Here is a 23,720-nt window from a genome sequence, read left to right on the forward strand (position 1 = left end):
ATTGTTAGGTGATAATTTTGCTGTACTTGAGATGTAGCTTTAAGATGGAGTTTTGGTGGGAGCTCTTCTCTGTGAATGATTAAAAAGAAAACCTATCAGGATGGATTTACTCACTTGCTGCTAATAAAGTGTGCAAAGTTCTCCTCTGTGCAGTATTCCCCATCATATGTTGTGTATTTTCAGTAGCAGAATTACCAAAGATCCACTGAAAGATGGAGAGGAAAAGGTGGTTCTTGTGCTTTTGAAATTTTTTTCACTTGTATCTATTCATACAATTGTTCCAAATGTGGACAGTTTTCTGGGACTAATATAGTTTATACATGGATAGAGAATTAGGACTTAGACCAACATGCAACTGTTCATTGAGATGCCCAGCTCATGCAAGGGAAATTAATGATGTACTTCTCTTTTTTGTGAATTAAAAATATATTTTATTATACTGGTAGTGGCATGACTTCTCTTCCTCTTTCTTCCCAGCCCTTTCTGTGTTATGTCTTACCCATTTTTCAAATTTTGTTCACTGTAGTTGGTGGAAACGTGGATTGGAAGCAGATCGCAAGTATTCAGGAATCCATTGGTGAAACTAGCTCCCAAAGTGTTGTCGTTGCTGTAGACAGGTATTGTATTAAATTTGCTGTTGCCACCTTAAGCTTTTTAATCAATATTTGAATACCCTGTGCTAATAATAGGACATTAGTTTACCCCATTTGGAAAAAACTACATAAATACTACCATATTAAAGTGCTTTTCGGTTTTGTGGGGTTTTTCCTTTTTTTATGGAGCAGAAGTATTTTTGCAAGAAGGAACAGAACAAAGATTAGGCAAGAAGCCTTTTTACTGTTATAAAATTATTACAGGGGAGTTGCAGAATGAAGACTGCCATACTGTCCAGTGAAACTTGATTTGCTATATATAGTAACGTAGAGCAAATCTCATTTTGCTTTAGTACAGGGAGCATTATTGACAGACCCTTTTTCTCCTAAATGTAATTACTGACTCCCTGCTTTCCTCTAGGTTATGTAGATGTTGTCTGAAATTACCAAAATTATTATTCCAGTCTGCCTTTCTGTGAGTCATATTTATCATAACTGGATTTGATCAGGCATAATACATATCATAAAAATTCCCTGTTTATATTGTAAAGTACTGATCAGACTGGAGTGTTAATGGATCCTGTTCTCTCAGCATACAAGAAATCAGAAAACATCATTTTCTTAATGGTTGTCAAAATTGACAATCATAAAGGGGTATCATTCTGAAGGCTTACAGGCATTTCTGTGATTGAGTATAGGCAGCAAGATCGATGTCAGTTCGATGAAAGTTGCCTAGCAGTAAAATCACATCAAGCAAACTGGAGGCTTAATGTCAAACACGTAATAGCTCTTTAGGTTTGCAGTATTTCTCCCCACTTCATAATGGGAAGTGTTTCAAGTATCTATTTGTCATGGCAAATAGGAATTGTGCACTCTGGAGAAGTTTGACTTCTGAATTTGGAGCAGGGCTGAATAGTTTATAAACTACTGACATTATTCATCAGTCACTGTCAGTGAGTGGATGGTATTAGAAACAATGCTCACCTCCCAGACTCCACGTATGCATATGGGAGTTATTTTTAAATAACAGAAACAATTGAAATATTTCTGATTTTATTTTCAAAGCTCAGTATTTTTCCACAATTACTAATTGTTTTTTAATAAATAAAGGTAGTCAGGCGGTGTCTATATATTTAAAAAAATCTTGAATACATGTTTAACAGATGCTTTTTAAAGAAATTGTAACGATGTCTTAAACTGCACTTTACAGAATATTTACGGGATCTACAAGATTGGATGGAAATGCTATTGGTAGGTTTTATCCCCCCCCCCAACTACAAAGCAGCTTTGCCTTAAACCTTGGAAAAATATTGCATTAAAATCTGTGGTCATTTAACAGTGGATTTCGTTCGCTGGCTTTGTGCTGTATCTATGGATGAACTGCTGTCTGCTACCCACCCTCGAATGTTTAGTCTGCAGAAGATAGTAGAGATTTCTTACTACAACATGGGCCGGATAAGGCTACAGTGGTCTAGAATCTGGGAAGTAATTGGAGATCATTTTAATAAGGTATCCCTGTTAATAATAATACTGCATACTCCTTGAATTATCGATACAAACAAACTTTATTTAGACATTTGTTGGAAAAATATGTGCTCATCTGAATTACACTGTTTTTTCTGTCCTTCTGTGTAAGTAGTTTAAAACACAACAAAAATTGTAAAGCTGGAAAGGCCTGCAAGAAGGCAGAGGTACACGATATAATAAATGTAAAAAGCAGGAGTATACATTAAGTTATTTATCATGACCTGGGTCTTGAACTGGCTGCCTTTAGTTATGTGTTGTAATTTTGGGGGGTTTTATGAAGCTTGGGATAAGAGTTTGTTTTCTGTTCAAGTCTAAATTGACTATTTATCAGGTGAATGTTTGACATACATTTTTAGTACAGCTTATTGAAGTCTTTCTAGACAGCTTGCTTATTTTTAGAAAGTTTTAAATGCTAGGATATATAATGTAGAAAATAGCTGGAATTGGGTTAGGGATTATTGAATTGCATTAACAATGTGGTTTATGGGATTGGCTGCTGTTTAATTTTGTTAATTTTCCAGTACTGCTTAGTTCTCCGTTATCAAACGTAAAGGCAGCTTGGGCTGAATCCATAAGAATTCTGATGCAAGCTTACTATGCATTTCTATTCTACGTTATCAGGTTGGCTGCAATCCCAATGAAGATGTAGCTATTTTTGCAGTAGACTCATTAAGGCAATTATCAATGAAGTTCTTAGAAAAGGGAGAACTTGCTAATTTCCGATTCCAGAAGGACTTCCTAAGACCATTTGAACATATCATGAAGAGAAACAGGTAATAACATACAATTAATTGAATCGCCTGGGATCATAAGCACCAACTTTTGCAATTCATGTTTCAAATTGCTTTTGTAAAATCAGTTGCAGGAGAATTATACTATTCTAATTGATTATGTAATTTAGTTTAAACAATTATTGTTTATTATCTTAATTTAGGTCTCCTACTATTCGAGACATGGTTGTACGGTGTATTGCACAGATGGTAAATTCCCAGGCTGCTAACATTCGTTCTGGCTGGAAAAACATTTTTTCAGTATTTCATCTGGCAGCCTCAGATCAGGATGAAAGTATAGTGGAACTTGCGTTCCAGACTACGGGACACATTGTCAGTGAGTACTGATGATATTCAGACATCATGAAAGTGTATGTGACTCCAGAGACTCTGAGAATCTTTGTTTATCTGTTGGCTCTACAGCCTGCATAGTAAAGCCCGCTTCATGCTTTAGAACCAATGTTTTACACTTTTCAACTAATCCTCTGGGAAAATACTTATGAAAATAATTCAGTAAGATTACAGTTATCTGTCTTCCTTTATGACTTTAAAAAAAAAATTTTGTAGCATTCTGTAGTAAAACAAGTCGAGCCTTAGATAATTTTACTGAACATATACATTTTCATTTAAGTAAAGAATTTTATATTCCCCACCCCCCACCCCGAAAAAGATTTGTGTAGTCTTTACTGTTACGTTGTTTGCTTATTTTTTTCCTTGTTTCTGATTTGTGCTTGTCTATGGCCCTGTTTAGGAGAAAGTGCTGAGCTAGGTGGCACTATGATTCCGCCCCCTCCCTGCCCAATTCAATTCTAAACTAGATCTCGGGCTTTAAGTGCCATAAGGGATCTCTTTATTCTGTCTCAGTCTCTGCAAGTTCCTAAAACTTTTTCAGCATTGAGGAAGAATGGTTTTTTTCCTCAAAAGTGACTATTTAAAATCAAGGCAACAGGACCGTATTGCTGAGGGAAGTCCTTTTGTAGATGTAACTCTCTGCTTTATGTAGCCCTCTTCAGCTCTGATCACACAGACTAGTGTTAAGCAGTAAGCCTATTGCTCTGTTCTTGCTTAACTGTTTTAAATTTCCCTCCTTTAGACTAGATGCTACCTTGATTTATTGTGGACACTTATTTACTGTCAAACTAGAATGCCCTCTAGGTGATTTTTTTTTTTTTTGGTTAAGCATTCATTTTTTAGTTTTTGTTACTACTTAAGCATTTGACAGCACCAATCAGTGAACCAGTCTCTCATGACTTCTGTTACAATCAGTTCATATTAGAATTAATAGATTTTAAAGCATGACACTTTTTTTCCTTCTGTTCACACTTTTCTCCCAGCGATTGTGTTTGAAAAACACTTCCCAGCAACCATAGATTCTTTCCAGGATGCAGTAAAGTGCTTGTCTGAATTTGCCTGCAATGCAGCATTTCCAGATACCAGTATGGAAGCGATCCGCCTCATTCGCCACTGTGCAAAATATGTATCTGATAGACCTCAGGTATAGTCTGTATTAACTAAATTATAAATGCTTTAATCAACAGTGCTTTTATAAAGAAAAAAAACTCGAGCTAACCTTATTGGCTTCCCTTCAAGTTTCAGAGATTAATGGAAAAAATGTACTTTATTCAGAAGCAATAGGAGTGTAAAATGCCACAGGCTTTGAAAGTATCACCAATTTTTTTTTTTTCTCCCCCCCTGCCCATCCCCATCCACCCAGTTCAGCTGGTGGCTAGCTTTCCTGAGAGCTGCTGGAAATCAACGTATCTCAGGATCTGCTCTCTGCTGAGAAATATTGTGAAGAATAGATAGTGGCATAAGCAGAAATGCTTGATATCCTCAAAATGTTATGGTAGATCCTCACTTTCAGTGCTGTCTCTATAAAAAGAGAGTAGGACACCCAGACTGCACTGTAAGCAAAAACTGATGCTTGAATGTATCATCTTGTTCATTTTTTTAGTTTACTTTTCATAATACACTAAGTATTACTTTGAAAAACACTGCACCTTCTCGGTATTATTATTTTGATTGCCAGTTCACCTGAGGTATCAGGGTGTAATACTAGTACAGAAGAGATTGTTTGTTATTTACAGTCCAAATTGTGTTTTATTTTGAAGAATCTAACTCTTATGACTCTGTATAACCCTGTGTTTTCTTCTGAAGGCATTCAAGGAATACACAAGTGATGATATGAATGTAGCTCCCGAAGACAGAGTGTGGGTGCGAGGATGGTTCCCAATTCTGTTTGAGTTGTCCTGTATCATCAATAGATGCAAATTAGATGTAAGAACCAGGTAACAATCAGTATTTGTAATTCAAATTTTAAAAGTCTTACTTTACACTTTTAAAATAGAAACAACTCTCGTAGTAAACATAACCATCATAAAATGACTTACGTATTTAATTTAGGTGATATAACTGTGGGAACACCAGACTTTTTAAAAACACCTTTTAAATAGATGCTGGAATGTAGAAATTAAGTCTGTGTTCTTTACATATGAAATTTTTATCTTCCGTTATAATAAATAATGAAGTTACGTGGTTGTGATTGCATTATGTTAAATAGATGAGTATTAAATTTTCTTAAAGTTAAATATTCAAATAGTGCCTGTTTAGGATGAATAGCCATGAAATCACAAAGATAAGAACTATTTAAATAGTTCATTTGAAAATAAATTAAAGCTTAAGTAAATTAAAATATAGTGACTGTTCTCCATTTATTATAGAATCTGTAAACTATTTAAAACAGCTCAACTAAACTTACAGTCGGATGCCACGGAGGCAGTTTATACCTAGAACACAGTAAAATGTAAAAGTCAACTTTTAACTTTCCTAACATAGAACAAGCAAGCATTATTTTAACATGGAAGGTCAACTCTACATGGTCAATACGCATTAAACACACACACCCTGTTTTGTTTTTTAAATAAGGCATTACATTGGATTAATATCCAAATCTGTATTTTTCCAGTGGCAATACTGTTCCTCTCTATTCATTAGTAAATATAAATGTATGATGTTTGATTCCAAGATATATGCCCCTCTTACTTACTCCATTTTAGTGATTTGTCATAGTTGACCTGGGTAGGCCTTGTGTCACATTTCCGTTTTTGCTCTGTTTAAAACAAATGTAAAATGCTCCATGCAATGAGTAGCTTTGTTTTAGTGGACTCCAACAGCAAAATTCTGTTGGAATCTTTTTGTTTGTTTGTTTTTAATTAAAACTCATGACCCCAGTCCTGCCTGCCTTCCTGTGTCATGCCCATCATACTTACTTTGAGGATTTTAAAACTGGTTTTATACCATGATTCATTAACTGGCTGAGGATTGCAGAAAGCAAAGCTGTTCTCTGATTTCATGTAAAACCTGCTTATTTCCCTTGAATATGGCTTTTCCCATATAAAGTATATTCTGTTGCAGTTCTGATGCTAAATATGAGAGGTCGTATACAAATCATTTTAAATTTACACATCTACATGCAAGCTATGCATCTGGACTCCCTTTATAGCTGGTGAAGATTAATGCTCATTTCTAGACCTCTGTGTTTCTTACCTGGAAATACTTGTTCCTTTGTTTTTGTGGTCCTTTGTAAAGAAGTTATTTTCCTATTTTAATTTGAAATTACCGCAGTTCTCAAAAGTATTTTCTGGCTATTGCCTGTGACTTTTAAGTGCTTTTTAAACAAGCTGACTTTCTAGTTCATTTTAGTGCACTAGTGTGACTGATCCACGTCAGATCAATGTATAATGTTCTTAACAGTACTTGAGTTTGTTATTGCTGTTGCAGTTGGACATACTTGGTCTAGTGCTTGTCTTTTTGTAACTCTTAATGTATCTTGTTCTTTCTTCATTTCAGGGGCTTAACAGTAATGTTTGAAATAATGAAGACATATGGCCATACTTATGAAAAACACTGGTGGCAAGATTTGTTTCGGATTGTTTTCAGGATATTTGACAACATGAAACTGCCAGAACAGCAGACTGAGGTGAAAAAAGTGGGGGAAGATAATTTACATGAGATCTATGTTCACAGTAGAAAACCTGATTAGTAATATAGCTTATCAAGTAATGTAAGGCAAACCTCAAAACTTACATGGTTGATGTGTGGTTCTAGTAGCCTTTTTTTATTTTATTAGCATTGTGTTGGAGGTATTGTCACTTTTCTCTTTTTTTTTTTTTTTTTTTTAACCATTGTGTAAAAGGCCTAGTAGTTCACACTACGAACGATAGAAGAATAGCATAAAATGCAACATATCTAGGGTTTGTAAGAACAGCTGCAGCTTTTACACATGATGTCTGGAATCTGACACACACATCATTTCATGGCGACGTGCTCAATGGAATGAGGCTTGTAATCAGCAGTGAAGTCACAATTAGAAGAAATAAGTTCTGCTAGTTCAAAACTTTTTGATGCCTAGGAAAAAAAAACAATCAAACAAACAAAACCCCAAAAGAGCACTGTGCTTTCACTGCACCCCTTTGACCAGCCAAACAGGTTTTGGCCTGCCAAACCAGGACTGGGTACTGTCCCGACAAGGAAGTGAAACAGAAATGGGCTTACTAATGTAAATTATCTGTAAATTATTAATATTAGAAGTTTGATCAAAACTGTCAACTGTTTGGGAGGCTGTCTGTCTATTTGTAGAAGGATATGTCTCACTTCCTAAATTTCTATTCCCTGGAAAATATTTAGAAGAAACACAGAAAACTTAGCTTGGTGTTAAACTATTGAGCTAGGGTTAGACATTAAGTTTAATGTCAAACTCAGTATCTCATGATGGTGAGTGCTTGTCAGTCCTATAATCTGGTCTCCAAGAATAGTCGTTTGTCTGTTTCTGTAGTTTTTTAAACCTGCTAGTTAGCAAAGCAAAAGTTGGAGCTCCAAGTTTTGGGGGTTTTGAGATATAGAAAGGAATTGCATGTCACTATAAAGCAATTCAAATTGAGTAAATGCATATATCCATCTGCCTGCAGGGATGTGTATCCTAAAAGTTTCACCTTAAACAAAGTTGTAACTTCTTTTTTCCCCCCTCCTAGAAAGCTGAATGGATGACAACTACTTGCAACCATGCACTTTATGCAATATGTGATGTATTCACACAGTATTTAGAAGTACTTAGTGATGTTCTTTTGGATGATATATTTGCACAGCTGTACTGGTGTGTGCAGCAAGGTAGGACTGTACCAAATTACGTTAAACAATGTTAACATTTTACTATGTTGAATGTGAATAAACAAATGCACTGTTTGTCTTTTTCAGACAATGAACAACTGGCACGGTCTGGTACAAACTGTTTGGAGAATGTTGTCATCCTAAATGGTGAAAAGTTTACCCTAGAAATCTGGGATAAAACTTGTACTTGCATGCTGGATATTTTCAAAACTACAATCCCTCATGCGTAAGACAACTGTTAATATTTATACTTCGTAAAACAGTTTAGCTAGATGAGTTCAAACTGTTAGATATCTAATAGGTGGGGTGAACAAAAAGCTGTTATGTGTGGACTAAATAGAAGCAGACTTTCTTGGAACATAATGATAAATTAGGTGCTAGATATACTACTTTTGTGTTGTAAATGATAAAGTTTTAAAAACTAGAAATACCATATGGGAGATAAGCAAAAAAAAAAACCAAACCCCAAAAAACCCCACCAAAAATGTAATTTGATTCAGTTTTAAAATGGTGGATTTTTTGAGAAGTACTATCTGATTTTTTGGTCGTTTTCTTTTTGTAATAGAAGAATGCTATTGATAGGCGGACTTTGTAATTTGTAATTACATGTGAAGCTTTTTCCACAAATTACTAAAATACTGCCACAGTCTTACAGATTTAAGTCTCTGTGGTTGATGGTTAACTACCATCATGTATTTCTATGAATCATGATCTTTTTATGAAAATTATCTTGCGTATTTGGTAACTGTCTTTCCCGTCGTGTTACAACTCTATGTGAAGTTTCTTGGAACAAGGCTGTACTATTCTGAGTAGTATGTTACACACATATATCGTAGAGCAGAATAACAAGAAATCACGTGCAGCATTATACCAAAGATGAGGGGTTTTCCCCCTGCCCTACCAACACCGAGGTGAAACACTACTTGTTTTCAAATCTGATAGTCTTAATGTTGAACTGTTGTATTACTACTTGTCCTATGTCTGTCAACTAGTTCATACCGTTTGCTTCTGGGTATCACCTAGTTCAGGCCTGAAGAAAACTGAAGCAAAAGGGAACATTCTGTAGATCTGGCTTTCCTTAATTTTAGAGTTATGTATCAGATAGCACTGTAAGAGAGCTTAATTCATGCTTAAAAGATAAGTTAATCCATCTGTCACTACCTCACCTACTTTTATATGTGAGTAGGTATGAATTAATTGCATCCAAAAAATAATACTAAAATAAAGCTGAAACAACTGGGAGCTACCAAGATTTTTTTTTTTTGCATTTTGGTAACTGCCAAAAATAAAATTTGAAACCAAATCTCTGGATGTAAAAGTCCAATTGAATTAGCCCTAACTTACTATATCCTGTACTTGGAAAGATTTTTGAAGTGAATACTCGCTAGCAGAACATTTGCTTTGGTTTCCACATATGATCAAAACTTGGGTTTCTGGGTATTCTTATAGTTGAATATTAGAAACCCTTCTAGAGCAGCATTTTGGATATCTTAATATGTAGACACATTCAAAATACTCTTGTTGCCTTTAGCTTTATCTGATTTGAAATATGTGCATTATTCCCTTTGATTTTTATGGCACTTCTGCTTTTCAAATGGGTTATTTTTCCTAGGAGGGTATCTGACTCCTTCCATAGATTTCCATTCTTTACTTCCCATCTCCTTTTTTAATCTTTCTATGCCTTCTTTGAGAACTTCATTATATTATTCCTTCTTATATTTCTGGGATGTTCCCGACTTTTGCAGGGCAAAGTAAATCTTACTTGGATTTTATACATGAGTAATCCCTTGAGCATATGTAATCAGTCTCCTTTCCCATAGTGAAAGTACGCCTGCTCTTTTCCAAACAATTGTTGGGTAACACAAAAATGCTCGAAACAGTCTGTTCACTTTGACCATATTTGATTAAAGCTGAAGCTTTTTAGATGGGTAAGAAAAAATTATTATAACAATATACAGGTATTCGTTATATTTTTAATGGAGACTTTGTACTCATTTTTTTTCCTTCTCTTTCTGAGCCCTAGGAGGATACTTCTTTCTCCTTCTGTACAACTCCTTCTTTTTTCCCTCTCTTTTTATGGGATCTGGTTCTTTTTCTCTGACTCCTGGTTTGGCTGGCATTTCATATTTGTATTTCTTAGTCCCTTTTATTAGCCTTATTTTTGCAGTGGAGCTTTTCCTGCCCTCCCAGCCTTAATTTTTTTTTTCTTCTGACAACACAGTTTTAATACCCAGCTTGTTGTGGAGGCTGCCCCAGTTCTTGGAGAAGAAGGCAAATGCTCCTTTTACCTTTGTTTTCCCATGTCTGGAGGTAACACAATAGTTAACGTTGAAATGAAGACACAGACAAATTGCAAAGTGGTATATATGAAAGTTTTATGGGCAAGTGCTTTATTGCTAATTGTCTTGAAATAGGCAGATGCTATGAATCTCTGGAGTGTAAAGTATCTTCTGGCAGAGGTTTTTATTAATCTGATCAGGTAGGATTACATCTCTTCTTTTTTAGCATTCGTATAAAACATCTTCCAGGTATTGCATAACTTCTTCAATTTAGGAGTTGCAGCATTGGCTGCAGGAGTTCTTAGTTGCAGTACTAGTCTCTGCTGGTTCTTGGCAAGTTACCTTTTGGCAAATAGAGATGATCATGTTATTTCCTTTTTTGGAAAACTTAGTGCTAGAGTATCTACTCAGATACCAATTTCAGCAAGGTTCACTTACCAGAAAAGCCCAAACTGTACTCCTGCCAAGCTTCCACAAAATCATTGAGGTGTTGATAGCTGAAGATAATAACACAGAATCACACAGAATGGCTGAGGCTGGAAAGGGCTCTGGAGGTCGTCTGGTCCAACCCCCCTGCTCAAGTATGGCCACCTGGAGCAGTTTCCCCAGGACCATGTCCTGGCTTTTGAATATCTCCAAGGAGGGAAGCTCCACAGCCTCCCTGGGCAACCTGTGCCAGTGCTCAGTCACCCTCACAGTGAAAAAGTGTCTCCTGATGTTCAGAGGGAACCTCCTGCTGTCACTGGGCACCACTGGAAAGAGCCTGGCTCTGTCCTCTTTGCATCCTCCCTTCAGGTATTTATATACATTGAATGAGATCCCCCCCCAAGCCTTCTCTTCTCCAGGCTGAACAGTCCCAGCTCTCTCAGCCTTTCCTCATAGGAGAGATGCTCCAGTCCCTTCATCATCTTCATGGCCTTTTGCTGGACTCTCTCCAATATGTCTGTCTCTCTCTTATACTGGGGAGCCCAGGACTGGACGCAGTGCTGAGTAGAGGGGGAGGATCACCTCCCTTCACCTGCTGGCAACTCTCCTAATGCAGCCCGGGATACCATTTGCTTTCTTTGCAGCAAGGGCACATTACTGACGCATGCCCAACCTGGTGTCCACCAGGACCCCCAGGGCCTTCTCTGCCAAGCTGCTTTCCAGCTGGGTGGCACCCAGCATGTACTGGTGCATGGGGTTGTTCCTCTCCAGGTGAAGAATTTTGCACTTCTCCTTGTTGAACTGCATGAGGTTCCCATCAGCCCATTTCTCCAGCCTGTAGAGCTCCCTCTGGGTGGCAGCATAACCCTCTGGTGTATCAGCCACTCCTTCCTGTTTTGTGTTATCAGCAAACTTGCTGAGGGTCTGCTCTGCCCCATCATCCAGATCATTAATGAAGGCGTTGAACAGAATTGGACCCAGTATTGACCCCTGGGGTACAGCACTAGTTTACTGGCCTCCAACTAGACTTTATACCCCTGATCACCACCCTCTTGGCTCGGCTGTTCAGCCAGTTTTCAATCCACCTCACTGTTTGCTCATCCAGCCCATACTTCGTTAGCTCATTTTAATAGTTTCTTTGAGTCTTCTTTTTATTTAATTTCTATTCTGTTTATAATTTTTTTTAATTGAAATTTTCTGAAGCTTCATGAGGGCAAGTCTGGGCTCACTGGCACTGAGAAAGCCAGGGTGAATGCCCTCTTGTCCTTGGGAAATTCAAGAGTTGGAATAGGTTCCTTGCACAAATTACGATGATCCAGCCTCTACTGGCTCATAATGGCTCATTATGCCAAAACCTCCTTTGGCAGATGGAAGTTGAAGACTTTATAGCCCAAAATAAATTACACTGTATTTAACAACCTCTAATCCAGAATAATCTGCAGTTTGTGTCCTGATAGCTTTCAATAATCAATTCAGTTCTCTGCTCTACTTTATTTGTTGTCTCATTACATGCCTCAAGATTTTATCGTTTCTTATCTCCAATTTGTCTTTTTAGTTATATGGTCTTTAGTTATATGGAGATCAGTGAATGTGAGTTTAGGATCCTTAACACAATGGGAAAGATCTCACTTAGGATACGCAGACACAAATGTTCATCAGGTATTGCCTCACACAGATTGAGGCTAAATAGTTTGAGATAGTAACAATGACAAATAACTTTCATCTTACTTTGTAGCAATAGATCTGATAGAACAAGAGATGATGGGACCACTTAGGTTATTTAATCCAATTTCCCTCAATTCTTGGCAGGCACAGGCAGCCTCAGTAAGTTACAGTTAATGTAGAAATTTTTTAGTGCTTAAGGCAAAGATCCTCAAGACAGCAACGTGCTGTAGGAAAACAGCAGGGAAGAGATCAGGAGTATTGTGAGTGACTTGGTACCTCATAACAGCAATGAATCCTAAGTGGAAGTAGAACCACAATGCTGGAACATATCCCAGACAGAGAATGCAAAACATCTCCAGACATTCGTGCTGATTTGTCCTGGGGTAGGTTCATTCCTTATTGCAGGTAAAGCTTAAGGCAGTGTGAGAGAATAAGGCCCACTAATGGCACTAGAGCACTGCCTAAAGCCAAATCCAGTATTTCTGAGAAAAATTAATCCACCTCCACATAATCCAGTTGTCCATCCAAGGCAGTTGGCAGAAACGTTGACGTTCAAAAAACACAATACTTAAATATTTCAGTATGTGTGAAAGAATAAAATGTGTACTTAAAAGTGAAATTAGTTTATTAATTTATGGAAGTATCTATATCCGACTCTTTTCATGTTTGGTTTCCATTAATTTAAATTAAAACAAACAAAATACCCACCATATTGAAGCGGACAGAATATCGGTTCTGATTTGTATTTCAAACTTACTAAATTTGGTACTGGTTTTGTGTTTTCAAGGCTTCTGACTTGGCGCCCAGTCAGTGGGGAGTTTGGCTCTGGATCTCCCTCTGATGCAAAAGAAAAACTGGTAAGCTGCTGAAATAAAAAAGATTTTAAATGCTTGCAAGAGTTTGGTACAAATGTGTTGTGATGTAGAATAAGTGAAAAGTATACTCAGTTTAAACCCATTTTTCAATTGTGATTTACTTGAAAAAGTTTTTTTCCAGATAAAGTGCTATTTAATGCTTAAAAATGGCAAGGAATCAATTGAGAAAGAGAAGTATGTATTTGTTTGCAGCAAAGCTGGCTTCCAGAAGTTGGCTGTAGGTCGTTCTCTGTGTATGTTTTAGGTAATGTCCTGTTGTCTGGTAGGTCTCTGTAGTACTGTATTGAGGGTTTGAGTTGTTTTCTGGTTTGGTGCGTGGTTTTTGTTTCATTTTGCTCAATATTCTCTTTGATATATTGGCATGATGAGAAAATGCTGGAGGTGGCAAGATTGCCAGTTAGATTGACTTTTTTTTCCTTCAGATTTTCTCTGGTAATAAGAACTTAAACATCGGTGTTTAAAATAGAAAATATGTATGACCATCAGATTTCTTAGCACTGATCGAATAAACAGATGTAAAATTTGGATTTGCTTACAAGTGGCAGCCCTGTAGCTACTTTACTGATAAGAATTAGTTTAGTTTTTGGACATTCTCACAAGATTGCTGCATGAAGTTCTTTATAGATTAATGAAGCATTTGATAAAAATCATTCAAGGATATGGTACCAAATGAGTTCTACTAAGAGAGACCGACTCCCTCCATTTATCTTTATGGAGCATTAACATAATTTACTTACAACAGAGTGTAAATGTTTGTGATGGCCAGTTCTCATTATACAGGTATTTTACATCCGTGTGACTGAATGTGCTTGCTATATCTTGAGTCATTTGTAGTGGTTTGATGTATAAAACATTTGATCTGAACGTTGGCTACGTTTTTGATCCATTTATGTCAAATATAATAGCATGCAAAAATGGCAAATATATTAAATGTTTTAGTCGTTAACAAATTGAAAGATCTTTTCTCTTTGAAATAGTTTAACATGAATGTTTTCAAAAATCTTTTTTATCTTCAGTGTAAAAAGACACCTTACAACTTCAAAATTAACATAATCTGTATAATAAATAGTGTTAAAGGAGATATATTTTGGATCCTTTCTTTTGGTAGGATAGAATTTTCACATGCTTTAGATATTTCCATCTAATTTTTCTTCAGGTAGCTCAAATATAATGAGGCGTTCTACTGTCTGTGGACATAATAGCTATTAAAAGTATATTTATACTTAATAGAGATTAAAACCTTGGTTATTTACTGGTATGAGAAGTTGGTATGTTCTTTATAGGAACTCTATGTGTAGATTTAAATCTTGCTAACACCACAGTGCAGGGAATTAACATACAGTCTACAGTGGCACTTACTGAACAAATGCCAATAGAAATGCTGGGTTATTGAAAGGGGCAGTAATTGCTACATATAACTGCTTTGCAGTTAATGATAATATATTTTGTTATTTACATTTCCCTCTTTCAATGAATGCTTTCTGAAATGAAAACAATAGGTATTACCATTGACTTTAATACTTTACATTCAACTGATCAAGAAGAAAGATATTTATTAAAAAATAAAACAAAATCCCAACAACTCATCCTCCAAAGTCATTGAGTTCTAGCTCACAAGATAACACAGTACCACATGGAGAATCAGAACACATGGCAGAAGTCTGCTCAAGCAGCTCTCTGGCAAAAGGATTTTAAATTAGAGCATTTTCTTGGTAGGCATATATTTTCTTCCTTCATCATTTTACTGTGGTAAATTCCTGTAGCACCTACAAACGTTAGTAGGAGCTTACACTTCAGAACATTCAAGGGAGTAAAGGCAAGTAAAGATTAAAGTTTGGTGACACCTCATGTTGTTTGGACTTGTCATTTAAGATCTGTGTGTTTGCATTTTCACCCATTATAAAAGGAATACAAATTCTCACAGAAGCTATTAGAGGTTTTTATTGTAGATCAAGGTAGATACTGCATTTCCCAGTATTGGAACCTTGCAGCAAACCTCGTACGCTTAATCTGGTAAAAGTCAAACTGTTGGGTGAGATACTAAATGCTTGGATGGCATACAAAAAACCTATGTGCAAAATACTACTCATTGACTTTGCTGTGTAATTAAATATTTGTTTCTTGTTAAATTTTCAATTCTTTCTTAGTAGGTCATCTTTTTAGTACAGCTTTCTTGAATGCTAATATCAAATATGACTAAAGTGAATGAAAAAGTGCAGTGTTGAAACAGCAAATGTCTTAAGCTACGAAGAGCACAACACTATTGACGATTAGCTCGCAGAAGTTTTCTGTAAGTTAATTTTTTTTTTTTGGCTTTCTTTTCAGGATACAATCTCACAGAAGTCAGTAGATATTCATGATTCTATCCAGCCTAGATCTTCAGATGGACGCCCATATCAACCCAGCGCAGGGTCCACAGTAGGTGAAGAAATGAGTAAAACCAGGCCAACAGCAAGTGCGTGTTTTGTAGTGATTTGGCATTTTATATCTGTTAAGAGTAGTAGTTAGCAGATGTTTGATATCTTTAGTTACAGCCCCAGCTATAACTTTAGAAACGTGATGTGAAGAAAACTACGTTGGTTAAATTTTTGTCTTCATGTAGTATGACAGAATTCTATTGGCCTCTTGTGGGTCCACATTTTTGACCTGTGCTTTAAAAATCTAGAGTTCAGCTGCTAACTTGCAGGCTTTTTACCCAAAGCAAAATATTAAAAATAGTATTCTCCTTATAATGCTATGTAAATGAGGTTGGGGTTTTTTTCTTAAGAGCAAGGTTCTTTCTGTGCAGAATGCAAGAGAAGCAATAGCTGGGGGGGGCGAGGGGGGGGAAGCGTATTTAGACTGATTTGAAGAGAGTATATAAAACCCTTAAGATACTTGTGCAAAGTTGTGTGTTGGTGCTTAAAATGCTCATGTCTTGGTGGTATTAGTACTTGCCACAAGTACAAACAAGCATCAGTGATATCAGTGCTATCCTAAGCCTCCTCTGCCTGTGGACAGTCTCAGCCTCTGGTTCTTGCCATTGCACTGATGCTAACAACAAGGACACTAATGTTGGTGATTTTTAGGTAACGTGGAATATTTGTCCAATATGTGGCAGGTGACTTTAAAGTTAGGAAGTAGTTTTTTAAAACCTGCCGATTGTCAACATGGTGATCAGTCCTGGTTTTAGAAGAGTAATTCAGATGGGTGGTTTCCAGGTTTGGTTCATGAATGTGCTTGAAGTTAAGCTCTTCTTCAGCTTACCCCCACAATAGCTCAAAAAAGAAAAAAGTAGTGCAGTTCTTTAGTTAACAAGCAATTTTCTTTTCCTTTCCTTTAAAGAATTTCCAGAACAGAAGTTATTTGCTGCTCTTTTGATCAAATGTGTTGTACAACTGGAACTCATTCAGACTATCGACAATATAGTGTTCTTCCCAGCAACTAGCAAAAAAGAGGATGCAGAGAATCTAGCAGCAGCACAAGTAAGTAGAACTGATAGGTATCTCTCTTTTTAACAGCTTTTTCTCTAGTGGATAAAGTTTCATAAACTCCTGTAACATCTTCTAATTTACAATTTTTAGAAGCGCTTGAGAACTTCCCGCAGCCTGTTGAGATCTTTTACATCTTGCATTAAATTGCATTTGCTGTGCTGGGGCAGCACACTGTGGAGATTAAAACATGTCTTGTTCAAAGGGATTGATGTAGCTGGGATGTGGATACAGCTTTTAGTACAGTTTTAAGTTTAAAAACTTGAAACAGGGTAGAACTGAGTTATCACAGGAGCTTGCTGAAGACAATTGTGAATTTTTACTTGAAATCTTTTTTTTTCTTTCTTTTTAATAGAGAGATGCAGTAGACTTCGATGTCCATGTGGATACGCAAGATCAAGGGATGTATCGTTTTCTAACATCACAGCAGCTTTTCAAACTTCTCGATTGTCTGCTGGAATCTCACAGATTCGCTAAAGCATTTAATTCAAACAATGAGCAAAGAACTGCTCTCTGGAAAGCAGGTGAGTCAGTCACCTTGGAGAAATATTCTGCGAGAATGTGTTACTGTGCTTTGAACTGACCCCAAAATAGGTCAAAAGTACTTCGATGCTGAATGTAAAATTGACTATCAGGCTGTAACTTTATAACCCTAGAATCCCTAAGGGGAGGAGACCTCATCTGTGCAGGTGCAAATATCCTTCCGATTTCCTAAAATTTAAGGTTTCACTGGGTTACAGCTGCCAAGCTGATCCCTGGCTGTAGGTGTGAGTCCCATGCTTGGAAGCTGCAGGCACAAAACCCCAAAACTTGTTAGGGGAGTTGTTTTACCTCCCAGTGTATAAGTGAAATACGTCATTTATTGAAACAGATGGAAAATGGACTCTCCGTAGCACTGTGTTTAATCTGTTCCTTGCACCAAAGTTAGCTACAACAATATTTTTACTGGTGAATGCATACTGCGACTATGCAGCAAGCTGTTTTGTGCGTTGATGTATGCATACACAGAACCACTTCAGCTTGAGTGAGGTAGTACTAATATTTACGGGTATGCTTTTTGCTAGTATGGACCTCCACTAGCAAACTGAGTTTAATTATACAGTAACAGCTTTGGAAACAGTAGTATTGTAGACGTTTTTCTTAAAAACAAGCAATAAAACAGTACACACTATAGCTATATGATTGAGACAAAATGGTCCATTGTTCAGGTGGTTAGAATGCGCTCTTATCATACACCCAGGTTTCACATCTACTTGGAAGCTTGTATAAAAATGGGTGCCAAACACAATTATGGTGTATATACATAGGTTAATTTTTAGCAGTACTCAATTGTACTAAACAGCGTGAGAAATTAATTACATAAGGTGGTTCTTCTAACTCTCTGCGTGCAGAAGATGCTTAGAAGGAGAAGTGGGGGACTATAAGGAAAAATGTCAGATGAAACAAAAACCTAAATGGATGCTTGGAATTTCTCTAGGTTTCAAAGGCAAATCAAAGCCTAATCTTCTGAAACAGGAGACCAGTAGTCTTGCCTGTGGGTTGCGCATTCTGTTCCGTATGTACATGGATGAAAGCCGTACCAGTGCGTGGGAGGAAGTCCAGCAAAGACTACTAAAGTAAGGTCCATATAGCTGAACCTGTTGATGTTATTTCTGATGTTAAAGAATGTTTATTTTTATTTAGAAGGATAGACCTCCTCTGTTTGCAGTAAACTTCCTAGAGCTAACGCAGTACGGTGGTGGTGGTCACGGCTAATATTGGGAGTTTTTATGTTGTGTGGAGAGTGCTGTGCCTCCAGCTACTAATGCTGCCGCTGCTTTTTGTTCTCATTGCATGTTTTGCAGGAGAGAACAAAGGTTTTGTCACCTTCTTTTTTTGTAGCATGTGGCTAGGTGGGGGATTGTTATAGCTTCTCTTTAAAAAGAAAAGCAACTATCACCTAAACCCTGCTTTTTTCTTTCTGTAACCTCAGCTATTTTAGGGAACTTAATGCTGTTTGTTCTCATCTGCAGAAATGAGCACTGGGCTTTTGAGGAGCCTATGGGCATACAGAAGCTTTTGGCTTTTTGGTTATTCATTACTGTGTATACTAAGGTTCACCTGAATGTTTTTAGTTTACAAAGTTGTTCAAGCAAGTGTTCGAGTAACAGAGGGCTTAAAACCATGGCAGTAACACAGTGGAAGTATTTTAAGGTTTATACACCGGGGAGCAGAGCCGAAAACTACCTGGTTACATCAGCATGAGATTAATTTTTAAAGTCTGTGTATCATTTTGTCACGTGCATTTTAATACCTCTCAAAGAGCACTCAATGCACTTTAAATATATGCACAAACAGCACGATCGTGTTTTGTCAGTATATTGAATACTGAAGTCCTAGGACTTTGGTTTTGAGTTGAACAAAATCACTGCTTTCTGTTACTATACAGGCTTACAGTAGCTTTCGTAAAATGATGCTGTTCTACACCAGGGCTCTACGCTGGTATAGTTGCAAAGCCAAAGCTCCCTCTCTGCAGTAGAGCTCAAAACGAAATGTTATCTGTGTCTTCCCTCTCCAGCGTCTGCAGTGAGGCTCTGAGTTATTTCCTCACTCTTACATCAGAAAGTCATCGGGAAGCCTGGACTAATCTATTACTCTTATTTTTGACTAAAGTCCTGAAGATAAGTGATGAAAGGGTAAGTAACTGTTTGGAATGGCATTTAAGACCACGTTTACAGGTAAGAAGTAGTTCCAGACCGGTTCTTCACACACAGTTATATACTTGACCTTAAAAGCTCCTGCTGCTCTGTAGACGCTCTTTGTTGGGGGAGTGTACGTTGAAGCTGCACTTGACAGATACTGACAGTAGTAATGCAGAGTGAGGGTGCAGTGAGTGATAAAACAAAATGCGTCTGAGAAAATTTAAAAGATGCTAAAATCCTCTAGAAATGTGTGTTAAGTTGCTTTTACCCGTCTCCTGCTGAGGAAGAGGATTAGTGGCTGATTTTTATTCAAAGAAGTAACTCCCGTTTCTGCTTCCACTACTACATGTACATCACCTTAACCTTCTCCAAAGCAATTCTGCAGTAAATAAATCCATATTTAGATCTCCCTCTATTTCTAACAGAACTTGGCTGAAGTATAAGGTGAAAGGGGCCAACTACAACAAAAAACTTAACTGATAATAGAAAAATTCTTCCTCTTGAAGAATGAGCGTTAGCAAGGAGCTGTGTGTAGCTAGCGAGCGTCTGTCAGAGTACATCACAGCTGTCTTAGCCTTATTCTAGCACTGCTGGCTTCAGTTATAAAGATGTTTCTGCTTGTCCCTTTGTGGGCTTCTCCCCTTGACTTGGGGAGAGTGTTTAAAATTCTTCACTTGCAACACGCTTCCTGAGGTGTATTGATGCATAATAGCGTAATTTCTTGTTTGTTTTCTCCTCAGTTCAAGGCTCATGCCTCATTCTACTATCCTCTGTTGTGTGAAATTATGCAGTTTGACCTTATTCCTGAACTTCGAGCTGTTCTACGAAGGTTTTTCCTGCGGATTGGTGTGGTTTTCCAAATATCCCAACCACCAGAACAAGAGTCTGGAATAAGCAAGCAGTAGCAGGTAGTGACTGAGCATTGCTCCGTTGAAAAGTTTATACTCCTCAGCTAAATGAAAGGACCAGGTAGCTGAGCCATTCTGTCTGGATATCCATAAAAATGGTTTCTTTGTACGGCAGTGTGTATCTGAGGGTTTAACGGTACAGATGCTTACAACTGTAATTAAGGCTTGCAACACTCCAGTCCCTTTATTTCCTGATGGATTATCTCTATCGGTTTCTCTTACCTGGCTCATGCTGAGCACGGAGCCAGTTTTTAGCACAGTCCTCTTGTCAGCGTGGGCTGCAATATCCTTTACTGTCCTAGACAGCAGTATAGCAACAGATGTTTATGGCGGGTGTGAAAGTAAAATGTACCCAAAGAACTATATATGTAAAGGTTTGAGCTTCTGCAAGAAGTACAACTCAGGAGGGCTGTATTTTGAAGGATAAAATGTTTATAGTGAAAAGAAAATGGAGATTATTGTTCATGGTAAAAGATATTTAGCAACTATGTCTGATATTCTTATTCTAAGATTTTTGCACACTCAGGCTGTCTGAGACATCGGTAATCATCCTTCTGTGAAAAATGTACAGAGATGCAGGTCTGTAATATAAACTCTTTAACACTATACAGTTCTTCCTGAATTGTTTTATTTCTGTATTATTGATTTGCTGAAAACCCATAACACTTCATTGTTTACCAAATGCACTAGAAGTTTGGGTTTATTTTTTGGGGTTGTGATTTTTTCTTTTTTTTTTTTTTTCTTTTTTTGGTTTCGTTGTAGCCCAGAAGTTAGTGTTGCTGACTTTTGTCAAGAACAGAGGTAGAAATATCACGACTGACATAACTACCTGTAATATACTTGTTTTAGGGCTTTTAAATATAACGAGCCATTGAAATGATGATCCTTCAAGGACTGGAACTTGAATCACTGCAAACAAGTCTAGGTTGTGTCTGCTGTCAGATGTTTTTTGTTTGATGTAGATTTCACTCTTATGTACAGAATTTAATGTTGAATATATTCAAGTAACAAATCTGGCATGGTTTGGGGATGGTTGAATTTATTGGAAATGTATTCATACTGTGAATTGTGCTCCGATGGTTAAAAGACAAGATTGTCAAGCATTCTGTATTACAATGGATGTAGAAATTTTTTTCAGATGGACAAAATGTATATGGTACAGATATGTAAAGTTTTCTATGTAAAAAAAAAATTCTGTACAACTTTCTGTACAATATTTGGTTCTCATCTGGCATATTCTAATCAGGTTATAGGTCAATAAAGTTTTTGAACTCTTTCATCAGTGCAATCAAAACCAGTCTAATCCACAGCTACTTGTTTTACAGTTTCCTTTGCCTCTCATGCTCTCGTGTCAAAGGAACAAACCCCAGCCCCCCGGGGGCAGAAATGTGGGTGTCCTTTGGTTGACTAGGAAGTGTCGTCTTGCTGTTAGGCAAATACGGGGTAAAAAAGAATGGTAAGTTAAAAAAAAAAGGGGGGGAGGGGGAGGGAGGGAAGAATAGAAGTGCTTGTAGGTGGACTAGTCAAATGAACCCTATAGTGCTGCGCAGATAGAAATTCAGATACTGCGTTTTGCTTTCTGGGGATTAAAATATTAATGGGGAACAGACTATGGAATAAGGGTGGATGGGAGGGAAAGGCTGGGATTACGGTTCATCTGACTGCTGACTCGTAATGCATCAGCCAGCTAAGCCTTGTCAGCACCTTTGATTTTGTGAGTAAAAGTGGAATTGGATTGTTCTCCACTGTGTTCTCACAGAACTCAGGACTAGCGAAGGAGAGAAGCGTGAAGACTGAAAAAGTGGATGAGGGAGCCTAATCTGGGAGAGGGAACGAATCTCCCTGTAGCCGTTCACAGCAGGCTCCAAAAATAAGCGTAAGCAGTTCACTGAAATAGCTATGGAAAAGCCAGTGAAGGGAATCGAAAGACATGACCTGTGACTAGGAGTTCTCTCATAATGTTAATTGGGGTGGAGCAAAACCAAATTGCGTTTATCAAAGTCAGAAGGGGGAGAATTGAGGTTATTTTAATTATTTGTAATTGTATGGCCTTTCCTCTTGGACTGTATTTTATTTTTTCAGTTTGCTGTGTAATGTTTAAATCTTAAACCGCTGTACTAGGCCCGACCTGAGGTCTTGTCTGTTTGACAGTGATCAGCAATAATTCTTAGAGTAAGTATAATGTGTCCCATCCCTATTGATGTCGTACTCTCCCCCACGCCCATGGCAAGCAGTGTTCTCGGTACCGTTATCGAGGTGTTCCTGGCACTGCTATCCCGAGCGCTGTTTTAACAGCCAGTTATGTATCTGTTACCCATGTGTCTGCCCGATTCCTTTTTAAATGTCTCTGTTCAGGATTTGGCACTCAGTGGCAGTGAGTGCAATAGACTATCTAAAAAGTTTGGTAGTTTGAGTTGCTTTTTGTTTTAAACCTTACTGCTCCATTGTTCTGTTGTGTACTCCTACTTAGTAATGACTTCTTTTACAGTGTGACTTTCTCATGCCTTACCTTATTTATTGCTTACGTGGAAAAGGCCTAATAGCTGTTTAGTCTTGGTTCATTGGAAACTGAACTCCTGTGTCGTCATTACTCTTTTCTGTACCTCTCTTTAGTTCTTGCAGTGCCAGAACTGCACTAGCTGTACTCGGGGTATCACGTTCAACTTGCAGTGCTCTAAACACTCATGTCTACAACTATCAGAAAAGCGGGTCGGGGGCAGGAAAGGGGTTCTCTTTTAGTCATCTCAACTTTGAGCTCAGGACTGCAGCTGCATTTATTTTGCAGATGAGACTGTCATGACAAAAAAAAATAAAAATTAAAAAATTTAGGAAGGCAGGCAGAAACACCCTGCCTACACCTGAGCTTTGGATATGCAGAGAAAGCTGAAGGAAAAGATGTGGAAAGGAAAGACGTGAAGGACCAAGAGTATCCTGAAGAGCAGCCTGCATGCCAAAGGGAGGACAGCTGTAAGGGAGAGCGTAATTCACTGTGCTAAATGCTGTTGAGCAGTGAGGTTAAAATAAGTTAAGTTCAGTGGTTTCAGGTCACTGCAGAGGTGAAGGAAGCAACTTCAAGGGGGGATCTGGAGGAATCGAATGCCAGCCTGTGACAGTCAGTCACATTTACAAAAATTCTTGCAGTCAAATGAGGCTGGCTTTTTAGGATAACGCTAACTTTATGCTTCTATTCCAGAAACTCATGGTAAGAATTAGTTGATTTGGCACTTCCTCTCTGGGAAGGAGCATGCTAAACCCATGAAGAAGCTAAGCACAACACAATGTTGACATACATCTTTCGCCTGCCATCATCACAGAATGGCCGTGGCCTTCAAGCAGGTAGACAGAAGCTTGAAGGTGGCA

At 37.6% G+C, this 23,720-nt stretch overlaps 1 protein-coding gene across 1 annotated transcript in view; it reads left to right on the forward strand.

The window, feature by feature from the left end:
- The window catches only part of ARFGEF1 (ARF guanine nucleotide exchange factor 1), a 100,940-nt gene extending 79,301 nt beyond the window's left edge, over window positions 1–21,639 (forward strand). Inside the window, exons 23-39 of the mRNA XM_076329594.1 lie at window positions 527–617; window positions 1,804–1,844; window positions 1,933–2,102; window positions 2,742–2,893; window positions 3,055–3,227; window positions 4,225–4,385; window positions 5,048–5,178; window positions 6,740–6,869; window positions 7,921–8,056; window positions 8,144–8,282; window positions 13,214–13,283; window positions 15,627–15,756; window positions 16,626–16,765; window positions 17,127–17,295; window positions 18,249–18,387; window positions 19,329–19,446; window positions 20,193–21,639. Coding sequence (XP_076185709.1) covers window positions 527–617; window positions 1,804–1,844; window positions 1,933–2,102; window positions 2,742–2,893; window positions 3,055–3,227; window positions 4,225–4,385; window positions 5,048–5,178; window positions 6,740–6,869; window positions 7,921–8,056; window positions 8,144–8,282; window positions 13,214–13,283; window positions 15,627–15,756; window positions 16,626–16,765; window positions 17,127–17,295; window positions 18,249–18,387; window positions 19,329–19,446; window positions 20,193–20,357 — 2,255 coding nt within the window. The 3' untranslated portion in view covers window positions 20,358–21,639. The remainder of the gene's footprint in view (window positions 1–526; window positions 618–1,803; window positions 1,845–1,932; window positions 2,103–2,741; window positions 2,894–3,054; window positions 3,228–4,224; window positions 4,386–5,047; window positions 5,179–6,739; window positions 6,870–7,920; window positions 8,057–8,143; window positions 8,283–13,213; window positions 13,284–15,626; window positions 15,757–16,625; window positions 16,766–17,126; window positions 17,296–18,248; window positions 18,388–19,328; window positions 19,447–20,192) is intronic.
- Window positions 21,640–23,720: the final 2,081 nt, after the last annotated feature.

The sequence above is a fragment of the Aptenodytes patagonicus genome, chromosome 2 (assembly GCF_965638725.1).
Source record: "Aptenodytes patagonicus chromosome 2, bAptPat1.pri.cur, whole genome shotgun sequence".
Lineage (NCBI taxonomy): Eukaryota > Metazoa > Chordata > Aves > Sphenisciformes > Spheniscidae > Aptenodytes > Aptenodytes patagonicus.